This window comes from Phlebotomus papatasi, chromosome 2, assembly GCF_024763615.1.
Source record: "Phlebotomus papatasi isolate M1 chromosome 2, Ppap_2.1, whole genome shotgun sequence".
NCBI lineage: Eukaryota > Metazoa > Arthropoda > Insecta > Diptera > Psychodidae > Phlebotomus > Phlebotomus papatasi.
The window spans coordinates 77,758,574-77,785,847 of NC_077223.1; the positions used below are offsets into that span (position 1 = coordinate 77,758,574).

The window sequence follows — 27,274 nt, forward strand, 5'->3', positions numbered from 1 at the left end:
CTTCCGAAATAAACGAAAAGGCTTTAAGGATGCAAAGGGCTCCATTAAGGCCAGAGGGCTCCACTGAAGACTGGAAACCAATATCTATTATCTCTTATTCTCATGTTCTCAAGAACATTGCATAAAAGTAAATGAAACAAGTAATTATAATAAATTATTTCATAAATACTTATTATTATTTGCAAACAATAATAATATTGCATATGGTAATAAGTAATTAGGGACAATTGATTTTAATGATGTTCATTTTAAAAGCGACTTTCATTTTAAATAAATCAATTAGCTACTTCAGAAAAAATGTTGACATCCATTGCACTCAATATTGTATCTCCTACACGAGACAATGTTGATAATCGTGTGAAAAAAAGGTTTTAAGTGAACCAGAACCAGAGACCTGTCTGTGTTTGTTTTGCATTTTTCATTAAAAAAAAATCCCCAGACAATTTTTTATGTGATGGTTTTTTAATCATCACGTGAAATTAATTCAATGTGCGTGAATATTGATGTGAAAAGTTGAATTGCTTGGCAAGCAAGGTATTTGGACAAATGCCAGAATTTTACAGATTTTCTAATGAGGAATCTTGGAATAATAAATAAATAATTTTCGAGCCGGAAGGTGAAGTTCTAAGACGTACTATTTTTGTTATTGAAGGTCTAAAGTGTCCGGAATTGCAGTTAAAATTGTCAAAATGGCATGACAAATCGTGATGAAAATACTAATCATTAATATAACTCAAAAGATCTATCGAAAAAATCCCCATAAACAATTTTTTTCGGCAAATCTTTCATCATCTAATTTTTTTCCCACAAAAAATAACATATATTTCCCACCAAAATGTCTTAATAATGTGTCATAAATTTTACCGGGAAATCTATAATGATAAACATTAGAAAAAAAAATATTCTAGAAAAAACATGATTTAGTAGGTGTAACTGGAAGCACAATGAAAACAAGCAACACTAAAGATCAATGAATTCAGTTTAATGTGGAAGAAGGTGCGAACTCATAGTGAAAGCAAGGAATACGATGTGAAAATAGCCAAAATAGCAATAAAGATAATTTTCACGTATAAAATGAAAAAAAGACCATAGAACGGTTGCCAAAGTTGTGCAAAATTAAATAGATTTTGTCAACACTTCAAGTGAAAAACACGACATTCTGACAAAAAGTCAACTAAGATGAACCTATACTATTTAATTTTATTTAAAATTTCTGAATGTACGATTATTTGTTGTGTATGTAAAGTTAAGGGAATCATTTAACTTTCCGATGCTATTTATATCGATGTACAATGCGAAATTTTTTTTTTTTTGGCTAGAGGATGCAAACGTAATTAATACAATTTTTATGTCAAATTGATGAACTATAAAGAAACTATTAACTAACAGTCGTAATGCACTTTTTAGATCTAGTTTTATAGAAAAAATAAGTCAAGACTGAAATGGTTGAAACGGTCCGGATATTGCATCGGTCTCACAAACTTAGAACTTTGCATAGCTTGAAAGGTTATTTAATTGAATTTTGAATAAACAAATCAACTTAACTGATTAATGTTTAATCGTATCTTTCGTATGAGATTCAAAAGGACTTAAACCGATTCTCGAAAATGTTTAGTCTATAAATTTTGGCAAAAAGGGATCAGGTATAAGAAATTTATGCAAAGAAGTTCTAATTAATAAATCTATTCTAAAATCTTAGAGTATGAAAGCTTGGGTTAATGTTACATCGGCAAATTTTACGTGCTAAATTCTCGATAATCAGCCTGAGTCTATTTGGGACTTTACTTTATAGCCGTAATACAGGGGATCTCAGTGGCGCAATAGGTAAGAGCATCGACCCTTGTGCGGGTAAATCCAGGCCTCGGCTCACAATTGTGAGTTCAAATCGCACCCGGTGCAAAGACCTAAATGTCTGATTTAGGAAGAAGAATCCACACGATCCACACCAAGATATCGTCTAGCCGTGATCGTCAAAGGTTATCGTGTGAAAATTGCAACTTGGTTCATTGACCCCTTATGCCGCACCTTTTCTTCCGCAATTTTGAAACCCCCCTTTTAGTTTTCTAAATTGTTTGATGCCTCTGCCAACCATGGCATCGATTGGGCTCAAATTTTATTACGTTATATCTGGACCTTAGAACTTCCTATTAAAAAACACTTAAGCCCCCCCTCGTCCCATTGACCAAAGCTAGAAGGTGTCGTGTATTTAAATTAGCCAATGACGGTAACTGCTATTGTACTAAAATATGTACTAAGTTTAAGAATATTGTACATAGAGGGAGTTAGTGTTTAGTGAAAGAGTGAGAAGGTCACTTATAGCTGAACCCTCGGAGAGACAACATCTCAAGAAAGTAAGTCTGTAAATAAAGTATAATTTCCTTCCACAAAAAGTGCGTGTTTGTTACTATCGGTTGAGAAATCCACCCGACCACCACAGATTTATCAGAAGGGGTCAATTTTTTTTTCTAAAATAGTTCTAGATCCAGTTTTATTTGACAGAATTTGATCAATGAGGGCGTTTTAGAAAGATCCCGTGAAATTCCACATCTCCAAGCATTGAAAGTTTGTAAAACAACTATTAGGGGCGCTATTATTAAAAGAAAATTTTGCAATTTTCTAAATTAGGGGAAAGAGCCTCAGTGGATCAGTGAATAGAGTAGTGTTTCTATGACTGTGAGGTCTTAGGTTCAAAGCTGAGCAGCAGCAGGAAAATATTTCTCATGCCATATCGGCTTTGAAAAAAGTGAACCGCCTAAACAATAGAGGCTTGTACGAGAACGAGTTTCGACATGAAAGTGGTACTTCAGTCGATACAAATATTCACTGTCACTGATCCAAACACACACCGAGATAGGCTACTGTGATATAGTAGCGGCACTGGGTTTATACAGAGCTGTGATTTAGAGCGGCTACTCGTATCGGGGGATAAATTAGAATAGGAGTGAGGAAGCATAAAATTACTGAAATTTTAAGTCGCTACCTATCCCTCGAGGTCCGCTATTAAATTTTGCATAACGGTGTTTAGGGAATGCTATTATGACATATATCAAGAATTATAACTATGTATCCTATGATTGATTGGCATATACAACCTGTGAAGGATTTTTCCACCGTTTTTCACTCCGGAGGTTGGTCATCAACGCTAAGACGGCGGTGGCCGCAACAACGCAAAACATATAATTACTTGAAAAGGACTCGAGTGTAAGCACAATAAAATAAAAAAAATAAAAATAAAGGGCCCAAATTGTGGCCTGGATGCATCGGAAATCCGGAATGGAGAACTGACTCCTGGTAAAATCTTATCTTAAGTTAGAGAATGTAGACATGGTTCGCATACAGTCAACCTTCAAACGATGCGAATTTCATCTTTAGTTGCAAAGAGCTAGGTCGTCATTTCTTAGCCATAAGATAGATAAATTACTAACTTCATGAGACCAGTAAATCACCTCTATGCAAACAAAGAGAAAACTCGCAATGTTTGAAGTTTCACTGAGAGTGCGAACCGTGTCTACCGTGCCTACATTCTCCTAATGCTTAGTATTATTTTAGTATGTTCCAACTGGTATTTTGTCTACGAAACAAGAAAAAAAACTTAAGTATACTTTAGACACCGACTCAAAAAACGAGTTAAAAAATAAAATTCAACCGGTAGTACCTTATTTTCGGGGACTTTTCTTGAAAAACTACTTTGCGATAGTCATGATTACTCGGGGTAGATTTATCAGAAGTCGAAAAACAAAATAGAGGGAAATGGGGCACCTTTGAAAGTGGGGCACCTTTGAAATTGGGATTTTTCTCCTACGTTTAAGTGGAACTGAGCCATATCATAATGTAATTTAGCTTTTCAATCTGTTTATGCAGATAAGTTAAATCACGATAAGGCTCAATTAATGCCCCACTTCCCCCTATCTTCTGTTAGCAGATGAGCTAAGTAGATATTCTTTTATTTTTTATTATGTTTAGTTTAACTTTTACTTGTGCTTTATTTTTATTTGAAAAAACTTTAAAGAGAATATGTTGCCTTTTTGGTCTCCGTGAGTCACACGGCAGCCTTTAAAGCTCTTAAGATCAGTTTCAATTTTAAAGAGAATTTAAAAGATTATTTCTTTTTTGTGCTTGATTTCAGCGTTTCGGTTTAGACACTTAAATAAATTTTACACCTGAAGATAATTCAAGATTTTTATTAGGAAATTCCTAACCGATTTTTTAATCTAATCTAAACAAGGAATTACCCTAACGTAGGTACGTATTTAATTACTGAAAGCCAGTATAAGAATTTGCTACGTTGCAAAAAAAACTCCCAAATCGTATTTTTTCATAGTACGATACTACAAAGAAAATCGTAATGTTGCATAAGTTTCCTTAAGCTTTACAATTTTTTTAAAGTCTTTTTGTAATCGGATCTGACGGTTTATTTAGGTAAATGGTAGATTTATTGATCACACGGATCGTATGGTTTATTTAGTGTTTGAGTATAGAGGATGTTCTTAGATCAATAAATTAGGTTATATGAATCAAAAAGTTTATGGATTTAAATTTTTTGAAGATCATTATAAAGAAGCTTAATCTACATTCTGCCTTTGATAAATAATAAATGTTTTGTAATCAAACTATGAAGGAAATGGAGCGTATCGCGGAAAGTGTTTGCCTCAGCTATTTATTTTTTTTATAGAGTGAAAATAACACAAAAATTAAATGAATTAATGGGTATAGGAAGAAGATATTGAGCGTGGTTAAAGTTGAAGGTTGATCACTTACCATTGCAAATCCTGAAAGGAGAGCTGACGTTTTACTGGAAGCTTTAAGTTTAGCCCGGCTGAGCTGGAGTTTGCGCCAGGATAGGTAACTGGGCGAATGAAGGTCCTCACCGGATTGCGACATTCCGATTGAGCGTCTCTGTGCGGGAGAGAGAAAATTCACTTTCTGACCACCGTGACCACTGAGGTACCTGCCAAAGTGGCGAGTGTCACATTGGGGTACCAATGTGTAGTTGTGCCGTGAATTTGGGCACAAATTGTAATCTGAACAACTGGGATGAAGGAGAGACATCGAAAAACTTCTCTTTTTCTCACACACGTTTCTCTCTTCTTTTTTTTCTGTGAAAAACCCCGCGGGAAAATTGTCTATGTATTTATTTTTCCTCGTGATTTGCCAAAAGTAAGAGAGTGAGTACACAAGTTCGAGGAAAAGTGTCTCACAGCAATAAAATGTGAATTAAACGATATGATATTTTTAATGCAGAACTAGTTGTATGTTAAAGCAATTTTTAAATTCAGTTCGATAGGGTACACGTCACAGGTTCAACAACACACACCTAAAACGCGACACTATCTAGAATTCATATTGTATAGTCTATATAATAAAAACGTATAGTTTGTTCTTGAGAGACTTATGTTGTGATAATATGCCTGATATTGTTGTTGTGTTGATTGTGATTTTTCCTCACACTTGCGCGCAATATATAAAATAAATTCACGGTAAATGTTCACTGACACATTTCAACCTTAGAAATGACCACTGTGAGAAAAATTACTGAATTTTCCACGATTAGAAATTTTGTCGTATGAGAGAAAACGGTCGATAAGCAAGTTGAGCCAAATACGCTCAAAGTTGGGAATAAACTGCTTATGACAAGTGAGGAATCAGTCATACGTGTCCGTGGCAATCGAAAGCACTGTTCCCATGTTCGTGGAGCAGGGTGTTCTGTTCGACCAAAGGCGGAAATTCCATGGGAAAACTCATGAGAATAGTCTGAAACACCCACATGGACGATTTTTCATCACCCACTTACTCTTCACACACATCAAAGTTGTATTTTCGCGAAGTCTCGGCTGTACTTTTTGCCATTTTTTTTCTCACATTTGGCACTAGAATGCTCCAATGATGCTCGAGATGCATTGCAACTGTGCCAACGACACTATAATATCGCATATTGAGTAGTGTCAGCATGTAAAGTAAAGAAAAAAACAAACTAAAGTCCTTGATTGACTAATTGAATTTATCAGCTGACAATATTTTGAATTTATATCAGTGGTATCGAACGTCTTATTTGCGGACTACATAAGTCCAAAATAAGCCATTAAAAAAAATGATAAGATAATGAACTAGAAAAAAAAACTTAGAATTGTTATGCCGGCAACGTTATAGGTTGAGGTCGTGCTTTTGAAAGATACTAAACATAGATTTTGTGTATACATATTTGCTCAAGATTACACTTTATTGTGATATAAAAATTACCACAACTGGAAGCTATTTCAAATACAACTTAAGAAAGAAAAAAAATACACTGATTAAAAGACCAAGAGAATGCAAACATTTTCTTCTGCTGACTTGCATACATAAAGATAAAGATTAAATATAATTTTGCATTCAAACATTTTCTTCGTTAAAAATTTAAAGAAAAACAATATCTTGAGAATATACTGAGAATTTGAATGTAAATGAGAAAAAAACTCTCATTTGCCATTCACAATTAGTTTTCATAAGAAAGTAAATTCTATGAACCATTGGCTATTATAATGATACTAAGTGGTTGAAGGGGGAAGTGGGGCACCTTTGAATTAGGCTTTAAAATCCGACTTTTTTCTTCTATTTTTAAATGGCATTACACTCAGTTCCGGGATTAAGCACATTTTCGGGATCGAAAAAAATGCGCCAAATGGCATTACGCATCAAGAAAATTTGCATACCCGCAGGGGCTGTCTTTTGAATAAATCGGCCGTAGAACGAATTTTTCTCGGAGTAAAATTAGTTAAAACAAAAAGATTCAACTGTTTAACAGAAATGCATTAACAAAGAGTACGTTTTGGCCAGAGTTCTTCAATAAATGGTTAGAATATTTAAAAAAAATTACCTTAATAAAAGAAATTAAAGTTTTATTCTGAAAAAGCACACTGTTTTCGAATTTCTCCCGTCATAAAATAGTATACATTCAGGCGTATTTTAAGAATATTTTCATAAATTAAATCCCAATGGTAGGCAAACTTGCATAATTGTATGTGCATAATTCCGTCAGGTGCATAATCCTGAATGACTTAATGCCGGGACTTAGTGTATTGGACCTTACTATGATATAATTTAGTTTTCCAGATTAACCATGAAGCTAAATTACATCAAAATAGGTTTAAATTCCTTTAAAAAAAAAAGGTGAAAAAGATATAATTTCAAAGGTATCTCAATTCAAAAGTGCCCCACTGCCCCCTATAATACTTATGACTTATTGATTTGAATTAATTTACATATGTCCTATTAGATCGGTAACAAAATTCTGCATTCTAAAAATAAAATGGATTAACAAGGCACCTCGGCTTTGCGTAAAGCTCGAACTCTCGTGACTTAAGGCCCTCTACTCTACACACTAAAGAAATTTATATCCATATTGAAGTAATTTGCCTACGCTTTAGTAGGAAAAACTGTCAAATATGGACATAAATTTCACATGTGTGTAGATGCTATTACGCATTATACCTCAAAAGTAATTTCGTATCCTTTACCGTTTACCGATTCACGTCTGATTAATTGAACAGGTTGAATCACTCAAAATATCGCCCAAAATAGCTTAGGAGTAATACAATTTTGATTTTCTGATATTTTTTTTTAATTCTGTTCAACTCAATTTAACATTATTTAATCTACACAGTAAAAACAAGACGAAATTGGCAAGTTGAATTCTATTAGTTGAAATTTCGAATAACAACCACTGAAAAAATCAACTTGCAATTGAGGAGGAATCAAATAAGTGCAGAATTAGTAAAATTCAACCCTCAGTAATGGCCCAATTGCAATAAATAGTAGTAATAATTATTATAATAGTACTAAAATGAAACAACAAAATAGCGTAAATTTCATTTAATTTACTGGTTGAATATTTCTACGATAATCGTGTGTAAGGATCAATGCGATTATCGTTTTAAGATTTCAACCGATTATGGCAGCAAAAAGTTCAACTTTCAATTACTTTCGTTTGAACTCATTCTTCTTCTTTTTATATTTTGTGTAATTTCAGTGGAATTTTTTGTGGAAAATTCAACTTTGCTTTTCAGCCACCTGCACTAAAAGAAGCTCTTCATAGTTTTGTATTCATGAAAGTGTCAAAATTTTGAACTTGTAGCCCCTGTATCCAGACAATCCCTTGACCTAAGTCGGATTTTATATATGTTCTGAAAAGGCCTTGACATCAGCTATAACATACTAAAATTTCAGCTCAATCGGATGAGACTATTGTTTTTACAGTTATTCAAAATAGCGGACAGAAACGTCAAATCAAGATGGTGACCATACCATCTTGTAGATCTTGGACATTTTATCTTAAGTTCTTAAAAAATTGGATACTTCCGGAATTCTTCCAATGTGTTTTTCACATCATCTCGTTTGTCGATGCGACATTTTTTGTTATTTTTATGCATTGTATAATCTCTAGAGTAGGCAAAAACTAAAAATGCATGGAAATTCTAAGAACACAAAAGTGACCGCAATTGAAGTTGGCCGACATTTAGTACACTTACCCTATACGATATTTTTCGGATTACGAATCAAGCGGAATTTTTGTTCAAAACACTCGAAAGCAGAAGCATTCACAAAACAATCAGGAAAGACTTCTTAAAAGTGACTGATGCCCAACGCACAATAACTTTTGTTTAGTAAACATGTTTTTGACATTTCAATGAGAGTGAGTGAGATCTAGATCTAGTCATCTCGCTCATTCTCATTGGAAATTTTGAAAACATGTTTACAAACAAAAGTTATTGTGCGCTGGTCATGAGAGTATAAAGACAGTAGTGTACCTTATGTCATTCAGAAGAGACTATGAAATAGTTGCGTAAAAGATCAAGATTTTTTCTACTGATTAAGAAAGAAAGATTCACCGTGTAGATACTATTGATGAAAATTAGGGGGAACTGGTTTCCCAGATATAAACAATAGTATAGAACTTATTAGTCTGGCAGTGTGTTTAACCAGTTCATATTTTTCACTCTTAATTTTCATAATTCACTGAAAATAAACTAACAAAGTATGGTATCATGCAAATTGCTTGTTCTTAATTCTTTGTTTGGTCGAATTAAGTCGAGTAGTAGAAAAGGCACAGTCATTCGAACGTTCGGTAAAAACAAAAATTGAAGAAAAACAACGAACTATTAAATATATGCGTGGCGTTTCAGATATTTTATCTTTTATCTCGCATTTACTCAACTCTGTTATCGTGCCGATTTTGTTTGTAGTTCTAGAGGTTATTAGATTAATAATTTTAAAAATGAACACACAATGTGAAAGAGGTATAGATTAAAGAGACTCGGCGTTGTAAAAGACATCTTGCAAATTTCGAGAGATGATCTTCAAATGGATTTTCTTGATTTATTCTGTGGAATCGTTAAATTTCTTTTACTTTTTTTCATTTGGTATTCTTTGTATTCTTTTAACTATCATCGTAACTTTTTTAATTGATTTACAGCTCGGTCAAAGCAGAGATGGTTGCAAAGAATTGTTTACCATAGTCTGTTTTAGGATTTTTGTTGGAAAGAAAATTTGCTATATTTAGAACGTTTGGGTTTGCAACAACTGATCATGCATTAATTAATTGAACGTATTGGTTATTTAATTGATGCACATTGTTGGGGACTGGAAAGTAGAATTCAGGGATAGTAGTGGCATTTTTTTTTTTTTTGAAGTGTTTTGAATTTCATTGGAAGTTATGTCTTTTTGTGTGTGTTTTTTTTTGTGAGAGTGGCGAATGATTCTTTTGTAATTGACGCAGTGCAGGCTGTGGTTTTTCTTTTCAAATTTTTTAGAGGCTATTAATACTGTGTGGTAAACAATAGCCAAAGAATGAGAGAAACTGTGTGTGTGAAAAAAAAATTTGATTGAGGCTTGAGGAAGAGCTCAAAAAGATATGATGTGGTGATTGATCTCTTGGTGAGATGCTGAGAAAACAAAACACCTTGAGGTGGGTGTACCTTGCTGTGATTTGTGCCACTGCTGTTGAAGTTGGACTGCTTCCAGTAGTTGGGCGGTGATATGGGATAGTTGAAAGTGGGATTACAGTGTCCTCCTGGTGATGATCCGGAGATGGAACCACTGCCACTGCTGGGCTGTTGAGGTTGAGCCTGTTGTTGCTGTGTCTGATGGTAGTTCAGATGATGCGAAGAGTTGGATGGCTTGAGGTTGAGATTATTGTGATGGCGGGTGAGACTGTGGCTGGAAGTGCCAAGAGTTGTGGCAAGAACTGTGTCTAAACCGGCACTACTCGTTGTCCACACAGACATCGCTCACCTGGAATTTAGTGAGCGCCATTTTACTTGTTTGTTTTTAGTAGGATCACAAACACTAGTAGTTTCGAGGGAATTTGTAGCACGTCAGCCGTCTATTTTATTCGCAAAACACTAGTAAGTTATGGCAATTAAGAAGTTTTAGATGCAAAAAGAGGCGACACGTAAAGGTGAACTCTCTGACAGCACGAGTGAGAGAACTACTGGGAATTGTAAGCAAAAATTGCAAAACATTCCCTCTCTCACTTACTACATCAAGGTTTGGACGTTAGTTAGAGTAGGAGCACAGTAGGAATTACGAAATCTACGCTGTCATTCATTGACCATATGTTCGGATTTGAGTTAGTTTCTACTCTCTGATAGATGGCACCACATGCAACAAAGGTATTATTTGAAACTATCTACTGTTGATGGATACTACACATAATGATAATTATAAAAATTCCTATAGAGAAAATCTATTAAAATTAGTTTAGAAGGAATTTCCTTCTCTCCATGACACACCATATACGACAACCGGTAATTTTCACTTGTTGGTATGCCTTGAAAAAAAAAATTGTGGATAAATACGTAATGTTTGCACTCAATTTCCATATTTGCTTATCGCAAAAATGCAAATCTTAAGAAGTGAGAGAGACTGAGAATTAAGCATAATTAATTTGCTAGTAATTAGCAAATCACTCTATTTACACACTCTGAGACACTTTCTTATGATTATTTTTATTTTCCAACCTGAAAAATTTCGTGGAAATTTGCGTGACCCACTTTTAATAATTTTATTAATTTTACGTATAGCCCAAAATATGGTCTTTTGTAGGCGGAAGAACAAATTGATTACAAATTTTATTTGCAAACGAGGTGAAAAATCCCCGATAATATTAATTTATTTACTGTGGAAAGATGATTAATGGGTTGGCTTTTTTTTATGGAATCAAATTATTACCATGTTTGTTTTAGTGGAGAGCAATTAAACTGCTAAATTGATACTTGTGGTTACACTATATTATTCTGCGTGTTGTAACACCTGTTGATTGGCACAAGTCCAAAATGATATCTAATGTGAAAGATCTTATATTAAGTGTGGGAGAAGCTGAAAATTCGCCTTGGATAGTTCAAGCTCAAGGTTCAAAGAATGTGAGGGAGAGATTGAGAGGAAGATGTGACCAACAAAAGCTCAATGATATTTGGATTGTTGCCAAATGTCTTTGAATGGGAGAATATGATACAGTTGTAGAGGGAAATCCGGATTAACTAGTAAAAGCAATACAGTCTAGGCGATGTAGGCAATTTTGAAAATATTTTTTTTGGGTAACTGGATCGTTTTCCGAAGAGTGCTACTTAAACACTTGTTTTTGGACTGATAAAATTCTTTTTTACTTCTTCTAAATCCATAGAATTATTCACTGTTTTATTCAGAAACATAATATAGAAAAAATTATCAAAAATAATAAAAGAAAATTTACAAAATAATGATGATACGGAAATAAGTCAGCATGCACTAACTGGGTCGTCTTTTCGCTAATTCACTTTTAATTAAACCTTTGGATTTAAAATACTTTTTTTCACAAGGAAAAAACAATAAATGTTTTCAATCAATCAGCTGTCATTAGGGAAATACTTCTAGAAAATTTTTAGTGAAGAACCCAGCTGGTACAAGACTGAAATGAGTCGATTACACTCACTTATTTAATCGATTAAAATAATTTTTTTGATTTTTCTCAAACTTGAATAACTATATTATGTTACTGTAGTGACTATATTACGGAAATAAAAATAAAAATATTATTTTAAGTGGATTAGTCATAAACGATCTAGATAGCGAAGCGCCCGGATTAGCACACTTGATTATATTAAAACTTTACAACTCCTCATTAATACTTTGGCTAATGCGCACAGGGGCACGACATTTCCTATGTGTCCCATATGTTTCTAGCGAGCCGAAAAAACTTTTGAGTTTATTAGCTGTTTTCTGTCATTGTAGAATGAATTAGCAAGAAATACTAATACAAAATAAAAGCCAATTAAATAATGAAGAGGCAACTGAAAACCATAAATTGGCAACCTACGTAGTTTTGGACATATCGCGTGAAATGTGTAAGAAAACAGGGTAAAAATTACACTAAAACCGGTCGCATTTTTCAGAGCTAATGAATGCGCACATATTTTACGTTATCTTAAGTGTTTGAAAAGAGCCAATCCTTTTTCCAAAAAGGGTAAAATCAAGTAATTTTCGTAAATTTTATCGTCGAACAGAGGCTACCGCCGATTTCATTATACAGCTCTTAAATTAATTAAAAAAGAAGAATTGCTGAAAACCTTTTAACTGGCTTAGAATTGTGTTCTTAAAAAAGTTTGCATCATTCTTAATGGCACCTGTACACATTGGGAGCAATTTTCGTCAAAAATCGCATTTTTGACAGAATTTTGACATGTCTACCTAAAACAGTGCCTACGATTTCCTTCAAAAGAGCAATTTTTGACGAAAACTGCTTACAATGTGCAGACACCCTAAGATTCACAAAAAAAAAATATTAAAAAGCATCTACATGCTAGTCGCAAATTCAATACATAAGAAATTATATGAGAAAAGTATTTCTGATAGCTTTAAAAAAAGGCTAATTTGAATTCATATTCACCGTATTCATCTTACAAAGCGATTGAACATTACAGTTCTTCGTGAAAATAAAAATTATTTTTTAATATTGCAAGCATAAATAATTCATTCAAGGTTTATTTACAAGAATGAATAAAATTTCACTATTTGTATTTTTCATTTTAGAAAAACTTGCCAAAAAACTCACTTTTTTATTCAAATATTTTTTTCGTGTTTGTTTTTTTGTCCAGCGATATTTATTTTGGAAAAAACTAAATGTAAACATACGTAAAATGTGTGTAATCTCTCTTAACGGTTATGTTCATTTGGTTGATGTGCAAAGTGGAAAAGGTGAAAGGGAAAAACGTAGGGTTATTATATTATCAGTCTTATTATATTAAAAATTAAATAGAAATATTCTTTGTTTTAATAGTGAAGATCTACATAATATTATAATTGCAAATCTTTCACTAGTGTAACGTGATAAAACTGATCAATGTCGCTGATTTCCTGTTAAATTAAAAAACTCGGTGATAGGCAATACTAATTATCTCATACAACGCACCATTTCCCTTCAATCCGGGACACCTTGCCTTCTTATAAGGAAATATGTAAGCATAATTAGCTTCATGATATTATAAGAATAATTAGTAAATTTTTTTCTATCCATGCTCGTAAATGTGATCCCTGATTGCCATTGTATTATCAAACCAATGGAAATTTTGTTAACCTATTCTTTACTATTGAATTACATCTCATACCTACGCAAATTGAGCGATTTTGGATAATTTATTATTCCACAGTTTATATCCGAATTGCTGTCCGAATTGGATTTTTGGTAACTTCAGTTCTTCAATTAAAGTGATATAACTTGGAACAATTTCCACAGGCTTAAGCTTTGATACAAGATTCAAGATATAATGAATATATTTTTTCCCCAAAAACATACATATATTTGCTCGTTGATGCCCAACGTATAATATTTTTTGTTTTGTAAATATGTTTTTGACTTTTCAATGAGTGTGAATGAAACCTATATCTAGTCATCTCGCTCACTCTCATAGGAAATTTTGAAATAATTTACAAGCAAAATTTATTGTGCGTTGAATATGACTCTTCTAGAATATTAACTGATTCATGGAAGTACCTGAAATATAGCTTGAAAACTTCTTAAATGCAAGAAAAAATACGTGAATGCAAAACAATACAATTTTAACAGGGTTGATACAAATTGAAACCAGGGAAATTTTCCACTTTGGTTATTTGTCAATTTTCTGGAGTGTAGGGCACACCGGGAAAAATTTGGATGGTATTTTCTACAAATCGTGTCTTTAAATTGTACTGCCTCAAAAGATAGTAGAAAATACCATCCTCCATAGAAAATTTCCTTTAAAATCTACCATCTTGACATTTTAAAATTTACTATCCTATGGATAGTAAATTCTAATAGCCGGATAGTAAAATCTACTATCCTCATTTAGATTTTACCTTGACCTCTCTTAGATTCTAATATCCGGGAAGTAAATTTTACTGGCCGCATATTAGATGTTAGAATTTAACTGCAAGACAGTAAATTTTAACGGAGGATAGTAATTTGGATTGAAATTACTATCCAAGCCAGTAAAATTTGCTATCCTGCTGTTAGAATGTCATTTTGGAATATCGTGTGTGCCGATGTAACGGTTCCCGATATTCTTTGAATACATTATAGCAATTCGTGGCGCAGCTGGAAGATGCTCGACTGTCATCACAAAGGTCGCGTGTTCAAATCTCGGCGCAGGCTTAAATGTTGGAAAAAGATTTTCACGCACCAAAATGGCTTGAAATACAGAGAATGTCATCCAAGAAGGACCCCAAGCCCTCAAAAAATGTCCAAAAATCAATGAAAATAAGGAAAAATAAATTTTTCCGACATTTTTCATTCTAATATCCGACTAGTAAAATTTACTATCCCACCAGTAAAATTTACTTACCATCCGGCTAGTAAAATCTAAAATCCGGGATATTAGAATTTACCATTCGGCTATTAGAATTTACTATCTATGCAATAGATTCTACAATTTTTGACAGTCCAATTTAATATCGCGTTTGCTGGGTGACTTTTTTACTATCCGGCCATTAGAATTTTGTATGGAGGATGGACATTTTTCTCGGTGCAGGTTAAACATGTTCCCCACAGCCCTGGAATCATTTGAGAAGATGATCGTTGAGTTTCCGCAATCTTGTTTTGCACTTTGACGGTGTTTGTCGGTCCGATGGGGAGCAACCTGAGCTTTTTAGATTATCAAACCATTCCTTCTCTTTTGTGAACCAAGCTTTAACGTATTCCATATTTTGCCAACATTTCACACGAAAAGATTGAATTGCTTCTCAAAAAGCTCTAGCACTTCCTTTTACCTTTTGTCCTGAATCCCAGGCTTTTGGTCACATCCTCCTGACCTCTGAGCAACAGTCTTAAGATCCTTAAACCAAAATCTATCTTCCGGACGGTGGTGTGACACACATCCTTGTCAATTCGATTTCAGTATAACTCGCATTTCGATTTTTGTGATTATTGTCAACTTTTAATCTTTACTACTCTTCAGCTTTTTGCAATAACTCAGGAAAAAACAAATATTTTTTCCCTCTTGGGACAGATTGTCTGACTTCATCCTTCAATTTTACTAAATCGAACAGCAATATGAAATTAGTTATTTTTGGAAGAGTTACAACAACCTTAAGATTCTCTGAAGATGTTCTTTCCAATGATTCTCCTCAATGCGTGATGTCAACTGTGATATATTATTTGTTATTTGATATTTACGATATTTATTAATTAGATTCATTTTTGCATATTGCACTGTGATATTTTGTAACGCATGGAATACTTGCAATAATATACAAATGAAATAGGATTGTTATGAGATAAATTTAAATTTTATACTTTGCACACTTGTTTGTAGTTCAAAGACATGCTGATAAATTACTGAAAATTATCATGGATATGGAAAATTTTGCCCATTCATCTTCAATTGAAAAATTTTGCATTGATGATATTGAAAAGCATAAGTGAGGCATAATTTATGTGATGAGACATAAATTTGCAGTGATGTCAAGAAAAATTTCTCATATTTTATATTTATCGCAATACATCGACATCCAATTAATTTAATATGTAAATAAGATTAATTGAATTATTGATATTATTACTCAAAGATAAAAGTATTTATTTTAAAATGTAATCTGCATTATGGAGATAATAAATCATTAGATTCAATTGTAAATAGCAATATACTTGAATTTTGGGTGCAAAAACCTTATTTAAGTGGGGGAGATACAATGGATATAAGAGACAAACACTTGAAGATAAATGTGACACCATAAATTAAATAAATTATTCTATTTACATCGTTTTAATCGTTCATTCTACTGCTCAATGAATAAAAGAAATCGTCACTAAATTTTAATATTGCAGGAAAATTGAAATATTTTTTTTATACAAACGAATAAAATTGTATTGAAGATTTTTTTATGGAAATCATAAAAGACAAATATATGGATTGTATAGCTGTTGATATTGTTAAAATTCGAAATGAGTTTTTTAATAAACACTTATACAGATATAGGTATTTATTTAAATATCAATATATTTAATAGACGGGATTTTATGCTCTTTATTTTGAAGAGTGTTTGATGTTGTATTATAAATCATGAAGTATGCACTGGAAATTTATGAAGTATCATTTTGTTTAATTTAACGAAAACACAGAGAAAACAAAAAGAAAGGAAAAGTGTGGCACCATTGAATTGAGGTGCCTTAGAAAATGGACTTTTCTCTCCTATTTTTAAAAGGAGTTGAGGCTTATCATAATGTAATTTAGCTTCACCACAATGAGTTTGTAAAGCTAAATTATATTATAAGGTTCAGTTCTATTTAAAAATAGGAGAAAACCCCCATTTTTAAAACTGCACCAATTAAACATATTTTTTCTTTCTCTGATTAAGATCGTTTTATTATTTTGATTTCCAAAAAGACCTTTCTCTTGAAATTCCAGAATTGTCATGATTTTGATGAACGCATTGAGTAATTTTCTTTTAGAAGTGTTATATTTACTTGTGATTAAATATTTAATTCTATAAAATATTTATTTTAGTCTAAAGTAAGTCTTAAGGAAAATAAGCTTTCATAATATTGAAAATTATAATATAAAATGTTTTAATAACTTAAGCTAAAGACCTTACACGCAAAAAAAAACATTTTTTTACATTTGAATGAACTAGATAAAAAGGTTTGATATTACAATTTTTCTTGAAAATACCTACGTTTTTCTCATTATAAATATAATATAAAGTAAGCTAAATAAAAGTATGAGTACTCTAAGCTGCAATATTACCATCTTTATAGCGTCGAACTAGGATGGTGAAACCACTTTTTTGTCACCTTGGTTAACTTTACTCTTTATTATTTTTTATTATTTTAAGTTATAATTAATATAATTTGTGAACTTCTTGTCACATAAAATTACTTCCCATTTCTCAATATTTACTTATTTTCAGAATTACTCAAATAAAGTTCTACGCAAGGTTAAACGTCTTTAAATGTGTTGTAAATAAATTGTAGAGGAAACTTTTGCAGCTTCGTAATCTTTCAGTTTCATAAAAGTCACCTTTTTTCTATTTTACTAAATGAATATGACCGATAGCAATATGTTCTAGTATCTTGCCCAACACCCCACATTTCCAGAAAAAATGGGAATCTAGGCGTTTTTCCCTAGGTTCAAGAAGTTAATATGAAAAATGGGCCTAAAACTATGATTTTCATGTGTAATTTTATGTACACTGAGAAAAAACGAGGGTGCGATTAACTTTTTTTCCTCATAACTTTAACACTTTTTAGGTGTAAAAATATATCAACATTTTTTAATGTTAATTTTACACCTTTTTAAGGGTAAAAATACCATGAAAAAGGGTAACTTTAACCCCTAATACACCTAAAAAGCATAATATTTACACCTAAACTTTTGCTCGATGGGGGCTATTTTTGTGTTTTGTGGTAAATTCACGAACACTACTTCCTTGGTAGCTCGGTAAAATCGAACTTTTGCAGTTTTGGAAACTATGTCAGTCAAAACTATGGACCACCGGTGTTAGTAATATCACACTGTTTTGGATTATACTATGCAAGCTGTTCTAGAATATTTGATTCATTGATGGATTCCTTATAATACTTCACAAAACTTATCAAGATTGTTATATATTCTTCAAGAATGAGATTTTATTAGATATTTTTTTTGTTTTACTCCCGTCAAATCAAATATTAAGCCTAAGTCTGCTTATGGTAGGTGTGATTCTTTCAATGCCAATTCAGTACATTTTTTTCATCCAATTTCCCTTAATTTGAAGTGAAGTTTCTCAAATTTTTTCTTTAAATTTTTAGCTAGGGTAAAGTGGTACAAGTTGGACAATGGTACAATTTGGACAGGGCTTTTTGTCTTGATAAATTTAGTACTTCATTTTTATTTGTATATTTTTAATGCTTTAGTTTTATAATTTAATTCCTTATGCTTAAAAACAAATTTTGTACTGTATTTATCAAGAAAAAAACCATGTACAACTTGTACCGGCGAATTGTCCAACTTGTAACACTAATTCCAAATTATATCACTTTACCCTAGTCATTTTCGAAATCAGTTGTGCTCAAAATATGTCTTATAAGACCGATTAAAGGTGGTTAAAAAAAATTCGATGAATACATTAAATAATCACATCATCACAATCATAATCACACCTAATTGACTGTCTGCATTTCCAGTAAAAAATGGTTTACCAAGTGTCATAAAATCATCTCATAGAAAAATTGCATAAAAAGATTTTAAAATGCATGATACCTCCTACAAACAATTAAAACACGTACATGAATGTTCCATCTAAATACTGATGTGAAAATTTTTGTGCACATGGTGTAGAGTTTACAGTGACAATAGTCATTCGTAGGTAGATGAATTTTGTACGTAGCTGGGCAAACCGAGGCAGCTTTGTAAAATTTTCCACTAAATTTTCATTTTCTTCTAGATGGAAATTCAGAGATTTCCAGGAAATATAAAGTGAGATTACGAACCCAATAAGAGATTTTTTAATTGATTCGGATTGTTTGACATTTAGTAAAAAATCTTGAAATTGGGCCTCATTTCATGTATGAAGCTACAAAGATTAGGAAAGACAGGGATTGTTTGGAACACATTTTTTTTGTTTTGACTTTGTGGTATTAGTGTGGATTGTGGAAAGGGAAACACTTAAGATAAAGTTCAATTTCAAATGCATTTTTAAGCCGAATAAATATTTATTATTTTCACTTAATTTATATCATGAGATTCCTTGTGAAATATTCTAACAGAATCTTAACAGTTTTTATTAGAATATTCAATCAAATTAGAAAACAACACATTTTGAAAAGATGGACAAAATTTTGGAAAGTTGGACAAAAACTTTTTGAAAGTTGGACATAGTGATATTAATGACAAAATATCATACAAAATATGTAGAAAATCAAATTTTATGCTAATCCCTCATTTATGTCCGGGTAACAGTTGAGGAACGCTAATTACCAAGAACTTCCTGGACGTCCAACCAAAAAGTGGTTCTGTACATTTCAGAGACGCCTCGCGCTGTCCAGCAGTTATAGCTTTAAAGCGGATGCAATTTTTAGCACATTTCAATTCCCCATCCGCCCAAATCCTTTTCCATTTGCTTTGGGAGTTCTGTAGAGGCACTTATTTGTCTTTCTTCATGTGTTTTTGCGATATTTACTATCCATTCTGTCAGAAAAAGTGGTCTTCGAAATCTGGAAATCTTGGCAGGCTTTCTCCACGAGATTTTCTCCTTATCGGCTACTAACTGCTGTTGCAACTATTTCTCCGGATACTTAAGGATCTTTGTCGTTCTTGTTAACATGATTTCCTTTGTTAACTTTGATATTTTCCTAGCAACTTCCATAAGAAACAGAGAAAATGACAACTACCGTGTCAAGGCTATGAATATCATGCATGCAATACATTTTTCAAATTCTTCTTGCGAGTCACCCTTTGATTGTTTTATAACGATTTTTGCATTTTTAAATTCTAAAATAATCATAAAATTAGGTTTAATAATCTTTTTATCGAAAATTGAAATATTTAATTGATTTATTATCAAGTTTTTAAGGAGGTGTCTCAAATTCCACACTGCTTTGTCCAACTTTCCAAACTGTCTCGCTTTAGGCAAATGACCCTATGTTGAAAATCCGAGAAACCGTTTTATTTTTATGTGGCTTATAGTATACACACAGGGCCCACATGTGTTTACTTTCAAAAGGAATTAAATGGAGGTCAGGAAATAAATGGACTTGGAATAAAAAGCTAAAGAAAAATTGTTTAAACTTATTGGCTGCAATCGTTTCCAGGTATTATGTAAAATATGTGTTTAATTTAACCAAGAGTACAAAAGTCGAAATCAAATGGAGCTCTTTTTATCATTAAAAGTATCAAAAAATGGTTAGTCTACCCTATACTTCCTAAATACTTCTTTAAAGAAGTTTATCGAGTTGTTTTTTTTTTTTAATTTGAAAAGGTCTGTGGTCAACACCTTGATATTCGAAAAGTCTATATCATATTATGTGTACGTATGTAAATATTTAATTTTAACAATTACAACATATTGTATTATTGATATTGGAATTTGTATACTGCAAGTGCCATTGAACTTAACCGCTTTTGCATAATTTTTTAAACTCACAATGAAAAATGTGTTTAAAATTCATGCTGCATTTTGTTTTTTTTTTAACTGAATTTTTAATGTGAATTTTTTTACTAATGAATATCAGAGATGAAAGATTGCGTCAATAATTACAAAAGTCGCCATAAAGAGTGTTGAATAAATCATGTATGAAAATATGAGAATAAGCCTGAAGCGTGTTTTTTCCTCTCTCACACCACTTAAAGAAAAATGTTGTGAAATAAAAATATGCAAATTGAGCGAAAACATTGAGAATTTTCCGAAATAGAAGAAAGAAAAACCTTCCGCCTTCATCTGACGTTGTTATCTGCTATATGGGGAAATTGTCTCGTTAAAGCTGTTTTATTTTGTACCTATACTTACACCTGAGTGATATATTTTTTTTATTTATTTATGTTTTTTTTTTTTGTGGGAAAGTAAGTAAGGATGACTGGTAAAGAATTTGTTGAGAAAATCTAGCTGAAAGTGCAAAAAGTAACGAAAAGAAATGAAGAAAAAAAACAGAGATGAACGTGCAAAATGAGATGTGGTTGAAGTTGAAGGTCTTTTGAGAATTGATTTGCGATATGCACAGCATAAGTCGTGAATTATTGGCACGTGAAATTTTTCCTCATTTTTTTTCTCCTCTCACTTTTGTTATATAATGTCACATTGCTAGGAAATTCATTTCACCCACAATGTAATTAATTTCATATTGCAGAAAAGAATGGATTAAAATCATTCATATGGATGCATTAATAATACGATGTCTGTTGAAGATGACTCACTATTTTTTAGTAGTGCATCTGGTATCATTGATCGTATTTATTTTTATTTTACCACAAAACCAGTCTTTTTTTGTTGTAGAACAATTCACTAAATTACAATTTTCCATGCAATTTGTGTGGTGCATGGAGGAAAAATTGCTGGTAATTCTTTCACAAGCACGAAATGGTACTGAATTTTCATTCAATTTTTCATGCTCACACTCTTGCGAATTTTCTTGTATAACAATCACAGCGTACTTGAAGTGGAATATCCCAATTAATGGTGTATTTTGTATTCAGAGACACGAAAAATATTTCCTGGCCACTTTAAAGAATGTACTCGAGGTGGTAGAAGCACCAACAATGTGAGGAGAGAGAAAAAAATCGAATGAGCTTTTAGCGCTAATGACAACGACGAAATTTACTTGTTGCTGGTGAAAAATGAGCTTTGGACGATCTGAAAGAGGTGGGAATAATAAAAATGGAAACTAGTCAGACTTATAAGATTAACACTGAGTCGATCCTATGAATACTAATTGACTGATTTGAATTGGGAGTAGTTATTGAAATACAATTAAACTTCACTTAATATTCGTGTAGTGTTAGATCATTTTGGTTATATCATAACTCTGTGAGAGAGAATGAGGAATAGGGTGAATCGAGAGTGCTTTTTTACTTAATAATTAATTTATTGAAGCACATAACTACAGAGTGATTCAGGATTAGCACCTGGGGAAAGCTTTTTCGTCATGCACTCTATTTTCCCGGACTTACTGATCCGGAAAGTGTAATTATATTTGTGAGACACCCCGTAAGTGTGATGATGCGTTTCACACACGACGAACAATTGTAATTTTATCTCATTGAGAATTCTAATTGAAAGAATTTTATCATAAATCTAAAACAAAAAAAATCTCACTATAGTTTAGTTTTAATTAATATGTGAGATTATTGATTGGAATTCTAAAACTTGCACTTTTATTTCTAATAATTATTAGTTGTGAAACATAACCTCAAATTAATAATAAGTTATACCTGTCGAAAATAATTTTTAATTTAATGTTTTTTTTTTTTTATTTTCAGACTTAATTTGACATCTCTAATCAGGCAGACACCTTTAGGATAAAGTTTTAAGTTCAGTGAAAAGTAAACAATATATTTTGTTCATTCGAGCCGGTCTAGTTTAGAATATATTTGTGGATATTACAAGAAAAGCATCATATGTGCAAAATAGTAAGTTTCCTTGTTTTTCTTTTTTTAATTTTCAAGGTTTTTAGAGTCGAAGGAACACCTGTTCGGCATGAAACACCTATTGGAAATTTCGAGATAATACTGAAACTTAAATTGTTGTATCTAATAAAATGCGAGTAAGGGAAGTGGGGCTTGTTTAAATTGGGGCAACTTTAAAATAGATTTTTTTTTCTATTTTCTAATGGAACAGAACGTTTTCATAATAAAATTTAGTTCCACAAACCAATTGTGAAGTTAAACTGTATGATGATAAGGATCAGAATTCTATTTAAAAATGGAGAAAAAGCTTCGTTTCAAAGCTGCCCCAATTCAAAGGTACCCTAATTTCCCTTAATTTCGGCGAAGGGGGATTGGCAAATAGTCCAGGTGTCTCACTGAAGGCACTAAATAAAGGCCACAGCCGTCCCCCCCAGCCATCAGTACCACTTAAAGGTCACCGGGCCACAAGTAACCGGAAAGTCCGGCCATCATTTTAGTGGCCGCAACATATATATATAACGGTTTTTCATTAATCTACTTCTTCCTATAAGGATAGCTATTCAAATTTCATATCCCCCCAAATGGTACAAAATAGAGTGCCAAAGACTCCGTTCAGTAATAACCTTTCGAAGAGACAAGGCCACTTCAAAGCCAAGCCAAATCTATTCGAATTTCTATCAAGCCTAAAGTGCAAGTTCACGTACTCGCCGCTTTAGCGCTGATTGGTCTGCCATTTTGAATTTCGATATTCTTGACTCTTCGATCTTCAACAATGCCAACAACACTGTGTAAATGTTTGGTGCAAAAAGTGAATATTTGAGAACATTTGTGGAATTTAAAGATGGCAGTACGTTTGAATTGCTATTTCATTAAAATAATGTCCTTTTGATAAACTTGCTCATTTTTGTAAAACTCGTAGGTTAGAACGTTCGAACTTCTATCGGGTTTTTAGGTAAGTCCTCTCTGATATACCTTCGAATCGGTATAGGAAAAGCCTCAACCGGAGAGATCTCTCAAATCGTGAAAGTTATTACTGTACAATTCTCAGGAAAGTGTCAATCCTCTCGTTCAGCAATAACCTTCCGAATTTGAGAGCTCTCTCCGGTTGAGTTTTTTGCTCTACCGATTCAAAGATATCAGAGAAAACTTACTTAAAAACCTGTTGGAGTTTCGAAAATTTAAACTGACGAGTTATACAAAAGTGTGCAAGTTCATGAAAAGGACATTTATTTTATTGAAACTGCAATTAAAGCCTTCAGCCATTCTGAAATTCCACAAAAATTCACTTTCTTTTCACACGTTTGCACACTTTTGTTGACATTGTTGACGATTGAAGTGTCACGAATACCGAAATTCTAAATGGCAGAACAATCTGCGCTAAAGCGGAGAGTACGTGAACTTGCACCTTAGGTTTCTGGTAGATTTTCGAAAAGTTTGTCTTGGCTTTGGAGTGGATCTTTCCGTACAGAAGTAGATCTTGAAAAATTCGAAAATCTATTTGAAGTTCCAAAAAAGAGACTTTCTTATTTCTTGATAATTCCGCAAGGTGGATGAGATACATCCTGTTCGAATTTCGAAGTTCTCAAGTGTCAAAATGTGACGGTCTTCACATTTTTGTGAGGAAAAAAACTGAACAACAACGATTACTGTTCTTGTCCCATTATGCAATCACCCCATAATCACTGAGTAACTCTTTTGCCAGCTTTTTAGTGTGATATTTGATAAATTTTCCCCAACTTGTTCGAAAATTTAGTATGAAAATTCGAAATTGAATTTGAATTCTTCGAACTTCAACGACTTTTTGTGCAAATAGAGCTCCATTTACCTTTCATCCAAGACACTATTGGAGAATCAAAATCTACTTGTGAGCGGGCAGGATTTGTCTCTTCGAAAGGTTATTACCGAACGGAGCCAATAGGTGTTCCTTTGACCCTAATTATTCCTTAATTCACTGTAGTTTTTTTTTAATGTTGTACAAATTTATATTTTCAATTCTCTTTGATTTTTCCCCTCTATTAAAAAGGTGAAAAAGTCCGTGAAAATCGAAAGTAAGGTATATTAAAAGTTCTTACTGTACTTTGACGATTCATGTGAACCCTTTTATATGTACCAACTTGGAAGAAAAGTTAATTCTTCACCTTTGTGGAAGATTACCCTTTTACAAAATTAATCATTTTCTTCAATAAATTTTGTTAGAAGCTGTTTATGAAGTTTCCACCCTATTTCAAACCCATACTAGTGCATTTATTAGGGTCATTTGCAATTGACGTTAAATCAATATTCTGAAGAAGGACTTATTCGAGTGGCTATTAAATATAAGTTTTTAGTGTCGGTTACTATACCGATACAATTATTATGATAACGACAATTCTGTTAGGGATATATTACAGCAATGGGGGCGGGGGAGGAGAAACTATTCAGTTAAAGTAAAAATAAACCAAGGCTCTAAATGAAATCATTGTGTTTGAATATCACGTAAATGTTCAATAAAATTAGTGTATTCTTCTTTTCATATTTCGCCCACATCATAAACAGTGTGAATTGAGGTGAAAATAACAACTTGAATTGTTTTCTTATCAATTGAAACTCAGTCTGTTTTTTTTTCTTTCTCACCACTAAGATATAATTGAATGGTAGAAGAAGACAGAGAGAAAACATTATAACTTTGCCACTTAACCTCATCAACGAATGCCAAAGAAGTCACTTGAAAATATATAAAAAAGCAAAAGTTCAGAGTACAATTAATAACTTCAACAACTACTGCACTCCACACAAGCTACTGGTTACTTGAGGAGTGAAAAATATGTTCTGAGAAGAAAAAATCTCATCACATCTAATTGCATGCAAAAATAAATGTTGTGTTTTGAAGTTATTTGCAAAAGGAAAATAGATGTATTTAATTGTGGTTTTAGTTACTGTCAACAATGCGATATCATTGGTATTTTTTTTCCTACTCCATGAAGGAAAAGTGAGTAAATGAGACAAAGCAGTAGTGTGTACTTTACAAAGTGGGCGGACTTCTACTTCTTGTATAAAGTAATTAAAATTCAATTGAATTGCACGTAATTAACAGAGAATATTCGTGTCATCCCACAACAACAAAAAAAAATCTATTTAAAAAATCTCACATGAATAAATCTTATGTGTAATCAATGATTCCATGTGCAACTCAAACCATAAATGAGACCTTAAGATTGAAATTTTTAGGACTATAAATAAAATAAATGCTTTGCGATATGTATAAGATGTATAAGAATTCAATATGTTTGCGTGTTAATGTTGAGAAAATTGTCATATTTACCACTTCCTGTAGTCAATCGGAGCAAATATGTAACAGAGAAAAAACGCGGGAAGCACTAAAGATTTAGGAGGTTGATAAGGGACGCGAAATTATGGCGGGAAAATACACGGAATCACTTTGCTGAAGACGGAAAAAGCTCTATGGAATGTTAGAACATATTTTCGTGCTACTCGACTTTCTCGACAAAAACCACCGTTTATTGTATACTGACGAAAAAAAAATAATACTTGAATTTATTGTCACTTCTCGTGTCTCACTTTTCTTTCACAAAATTTTCTTTTTTTTTTTGGCTCACTGTCAATTTGTAATTATTCGATACTGAATTTGTCTTCCTCTTCAGATTTAGTTCTGAATGTCGATGTGACGATTGATTTTCATTGCAAGGGAAAAGTTTGTTAGAGTTAACATTTTACTAGTTCAATATAATGACGATTTTATCTGGAGCAGAATATTCTTTTTTTTATCAGAAGAAAACAAATTCACTTAAAATTAACTTAGGTTCACGTGCTTTCACAAAAAAAATCGGTGAAAATCGCGTCGCGAGAACAGATCAAGCGTTCAGAACAAATGCGTCCGACGTCTGATAAGTTCAAAAGCACTGTGCATGTGGGATTCTCGTTAAGCTTTGGCGCGAGATGCTCCGTTTTGCTGTTCACCTTCGTTGCCTTCGAGAGTGTAATATGTCGATTCTATGACGATATTTTCACTCTTAATAGTCTCACTCTCGCACACAATTGAGCACATTTAAAACAAATTGGAGGCCCAAACGATGCGATCTGACTAAGAAGAGAGTGTAAATATTTGACGACATTCTTATGACGTAATACTGTGTAAAATAATTAATGATAATTCTTAGCATATCTCAGGTTTTGTCTTCCATAAACTCAACGTAGACATTGAAGAATGGTGTAATTCTCTATATTTTTACGATGCTCACAGAACAATTCAATTTAATTTAATTGGTAATGCACAGAAAATGTGTCATTTTATCTATATTGAAAAAAAAAAGTATTGGTTTTGTGCAACTCCATGTGAGACTAATAAAATGTTGAATAGTAAAAGAAGTTTAGTAAATAGATATATTTAGGTAAAGTATTTCGCAATGTTCAAAAAGCTTTTTTGCTGTCTCAAAGTTCAAGATGTTGAAGTGCATGAACTCATCGATATTAACATATTTAGTGATATTTCACATGCAAAATATATAAATTTACACAGAGCAAAATTCCGTCTATCATATTCTTAAATTACAAAATCGAAATATATAGAGCAAGTCTTTCAGGTTTCGCACATACTCTAGCTTCAGGCACTTCAAATTTTTCCCGAACTCCTTCAACGAATCTGATGTAGTGGCAATATATTTTAATAGCTAGTTTTAAGTCGTACATTTCCTGAA

General features: G+C 32.5%; 1 protein-coding gene across 4 annotated transcripts in view; it reads right to left on the minus strand.

Annotated features, from left to right (window-relative positions):
* Nucleotides 1-26,498, minus strand: part of LOC129804525 (calcium release-activated calcium channel protein 1) — a 36,994-nt gene extending 10,496 nt beyond the window's left edge. Inside the window, exons 1-3 of one of the 4 annotated variants that reach the window (XM_055851881.1) lie at nucleotides 25,882-26,498; nucleotides 9,951-10,266; nucleotides 4,759-4,896 (exon numbers count right to left, since the gene is read on the minus strand). In XM_055851881.1, coding sequence (XP_055707856.1) covers nucleotides 4,759-4,896; nucleotides 9,951-10,259 — 447 coding nt within the window. In that variant the 5' untranslated portion in view covers nucleotides 10,260-10,266; nucleotides 25,882-26,498. Of the gene's footprint in view, nucleotides 1-4,758; nucleotides 4,897-9,950; nucleotides 10,513-21,371; nucleotides 21,869-25,193; nucleotides 25,391-25,881 lie in introns of those variants that run through there. The other 3 variants (XM_055851882.1, XM_055851880.1, XM_055851879.1) reach the window with 3 other exon arrangements.
* Nucleotides 26,499-27,274: the final 776 nt, after the last annotated feature.